Here is a 2,682-nt window from a genome sequence, read left to right on the forward strand (position 1 = left end):
GGGGGGGGGGGGCTCCCTCCCATCCCCCCCGCCCAGCCTTGCCTCCTCTCTCCCTCTCCCCCCGCGTCTCTCTCTGCCTCCTGATGTTTGATCCCGCCGCGGCGCCCGCAGGGATGAGCGATGGAGGGGCCGAGCCCGGCGGGAGCCCCGTGCTGCTGGCCGAGCCCGCGGCCACCGGGCGGGCCCGGGAGAAGGCGCCGACCCGGCCGGAGCTGGAGGGCGCCCTGCGCGCCGGCGGCGGCGGCGGCGGAGCCGGCGGCGGCTTCAAGGACATCCCGGGAACGTCGGCGGTCAGCCCCGGCTCCTCCAAGCAGTGCGCCCCGGACACCGAGAGCCCGTCGGGGACCGGCGAGGCGGATTACTGCCGCCGCATCCTGGTGCGAGGTACGGGCACGCTCCCCGCTCCCCGCTTCCCCGGCCGGCAGCTCCCGCTCCGGGGATGGGGCATCCCCGACACCGCTTCCAGCGCATCCCGGGCGCTCCCGGGCGCTTCCCGCCTGCGACCTCCGGCCTCCCGGCCCCGCCGCTTGTGCCCCGGCTCTGCTGCGTGCGGCACGGACCGGGCCCGCTGCCCCAGCCCGGCTCCGCCGGCAGCGGGCTGGGAGCGGGGCCGTGCCCAGCGGGCGGCCGGGAGGGCTCCAGGGGAACAGCCCCGGGGTCACGGAACCCCCGGGCCGGCGGAGCCCCGCGGGGGACGCGCGGGCGGCGGCAGAGGGGGGACAGCATCGGCTCGGCGTTGGAAGCGATGTCGCAGGAGAAAAGCGTCACGGAGCGGCGGCGGGCGAGGGGGGGTTTATTATTATTTTTTTTTCCCCTTTATAATATCACCGGCTCGGCCCCGGCTGGGGCTCGGCGTTCCCCGGAGCCGCCGCGTCCCCCGTCCCGCATCCCCGCATCCCGCCCCGCCGCCCGCGCTCAGTCCCCGCCGGCCCGGGGCTCGCCGGGACCACTTCTGGCTTGTGGCGAACCCCGAGAAGTTTGGGGAGCCCTGGTGCCGGTGTCGCAGGCGGGCGGGTCCCGAGCGCTCCGCGGCTCCGGGATCCCGGGGATGCTCCGAGTCGCCGCCGCTCCTCCGGAGCCCGGGGCAGCTCGGCGGCCGCTCGGCGATCAGGGCCGAGGCCTCCCGGTGCCCAGCACAGCGCTCGGGCAGCGCGGCAGGGACCGGAGCGGCGGCCGTGACCTCCCTCCTCACCACCGCGGGGGCGGCGAGGACCGGAGCCGGGTCCGTGTTCCATCGTTATCCCGGGCTCGGGCATCCCGGGAAAGTGCCCCGCCGCTCACCGAAGCCTCTTTCGGGGTTGTCGCGATAGGCGCCCTTCGCCGACAGCCCGGTTGTCCCCCCAGTCCGAGCCGGGGACAGCGGCCGAGCAGCGGGCAGCGCTCGGGGACGAGCCCCGGGGTCCCGCCCGTGGTGTCCCCGAGTCCCCGGGGGTCGCCGAGCGGGGCCGCCGCCGGTCCCGCCCGGGTCAGGCTGGGGTCAGGCCTCTCCTGCACCGGTTTCAGCCCTGCCGAGGCCGCCCCGACGGTGCTGGCACCGGGAGAGGGGCGGGGGTCGGTGCCCAAGGCCGGGGCAGGTTCTGCGCTCCCGCCGGCCCCGGGGACCCTCACGGGGAGCGCCCGGTTTCACCATCTTGCTGCAGCCGCCACGGTGCGGACAAAATGGTGGCGAGGAGAAAACGCCGCAAATCACCGGGATTGAGCCCAAATGAAGCGGGGGGCGACGTGGCGGGGCCACCCGGGCTGCGGGGACACGGGGCCGCCGGTCCCCACCCGCCCCGGCCGCGGTGCCGCAGCCGGGCAGGGCCGGGGCCGAGCAGCGGCTGGGCCCAGGCGGAGCCTCCCGGTGGGTTTTGTGTAAAGCGGGAAGCTCAAAGGTTTATTTTTATGTTTGCAAATATATTTTTTTTTTAATATTTTGAGTTCCGCCCTCGCTGCCTGCCCGGGGAAAGGGCCCCCGACAGCCCCGGCCCCGGTGAGGAGCGGCTGCCACGGAGCTGCCGCCAGCCCCGGTGCCGCCCCGGTGCTCGCCCGCGGTGCTTTCGGTGAAGTCGGGGGTCCTGGTGACCCTCTCACATCGGCGGGGTCCTCTCGGGGTCTCGGTCCGCTCGCCGGTCCCACGATACCGGGGATGGTCCGTGCGGGACGGAGCCTCCCGGTCACCTCCCGGGCACCTCCCGGTCACCTCCCGGCCATCCCGGTCTCGTCGCGGGTGGTTCCCGGGGATAAACGGGACGAGAACTCGGCAGCCGAGGGACCTGGGCAGTCCTGGGGCCGGTCCCGCTGTCACCACGGCCACTGCAGCCCCACGGGGCTGAGGACACATCCCGGGGTGCTCGCCTCGTTCCTCCCGGCGCTGGCCCAGCGCTGGGCCCGGTGGCCACAGAGCACACGGAGGAACCCCGGTGGCGTTCGGGGGCGCTGGGAAGGGCTGCGCGTTTCTCTGCCCCCGAGGTGCCACCATGGGCACCCCATGGCACGGAGGGGACATGCTGGGAGCTGGCAGAGGGGGTGTGCACCCTAAAAGGTCCTGGCAGCTGTGTTGGTGCAGAGCCCAGGTGGGCACGGGGTGTCCCTGTGCCAGGGTGGGGTGTCCCTGTGGATATGGGGGTGCGTGGGGTGTCCCTGTGCCACGAAAAGGTGTCCCTGGGGATTTGGGTGTCCTCTGCTCTTTTGGGGGATTTC

At 73.9% G+C, this 2,682-nt stretch overlaps 1 protein-coding gene across 1 annotated transcript in view; it reads left to right on the plus strand.

The window, feature by feature from the left end:
* Positions 1-10: 10 nt before the first annotated feature.
* LOC121660781 (ventral anterior homeobox 2a-like) overlaps positions 11-2,682 on the plus strand; it is a 12,027-nt gene continuing 9,355 nt past the window's right edge. Inside the window, exon 1 of the mRNA XM_042020240.1 lies at positions 11-384. Coding sequence (XP_041876174.1) covers positions 84-384 — 301 coding nt within the window. The 5' untranslated portion in view covers positions 11-83. The remainder of the gene's footprint in view (positions 385-2,682) is intronic.

Source organism: Corvus kubaryi, unplaced genomic scaffold (genome assembly GCF_017639235.1).
Source record: "Corvus kubaryi isolate FWS band 111438036 unplaced genomic scaffold, C.kubaryi_AGA036_p1.0 36926, whole genome shotgun sequence".
NCBI lineage: Eukaryota > Metazoa > Chordata > Aves > Passeriformes > Corvidae > Corvus > Corvus kubaryi.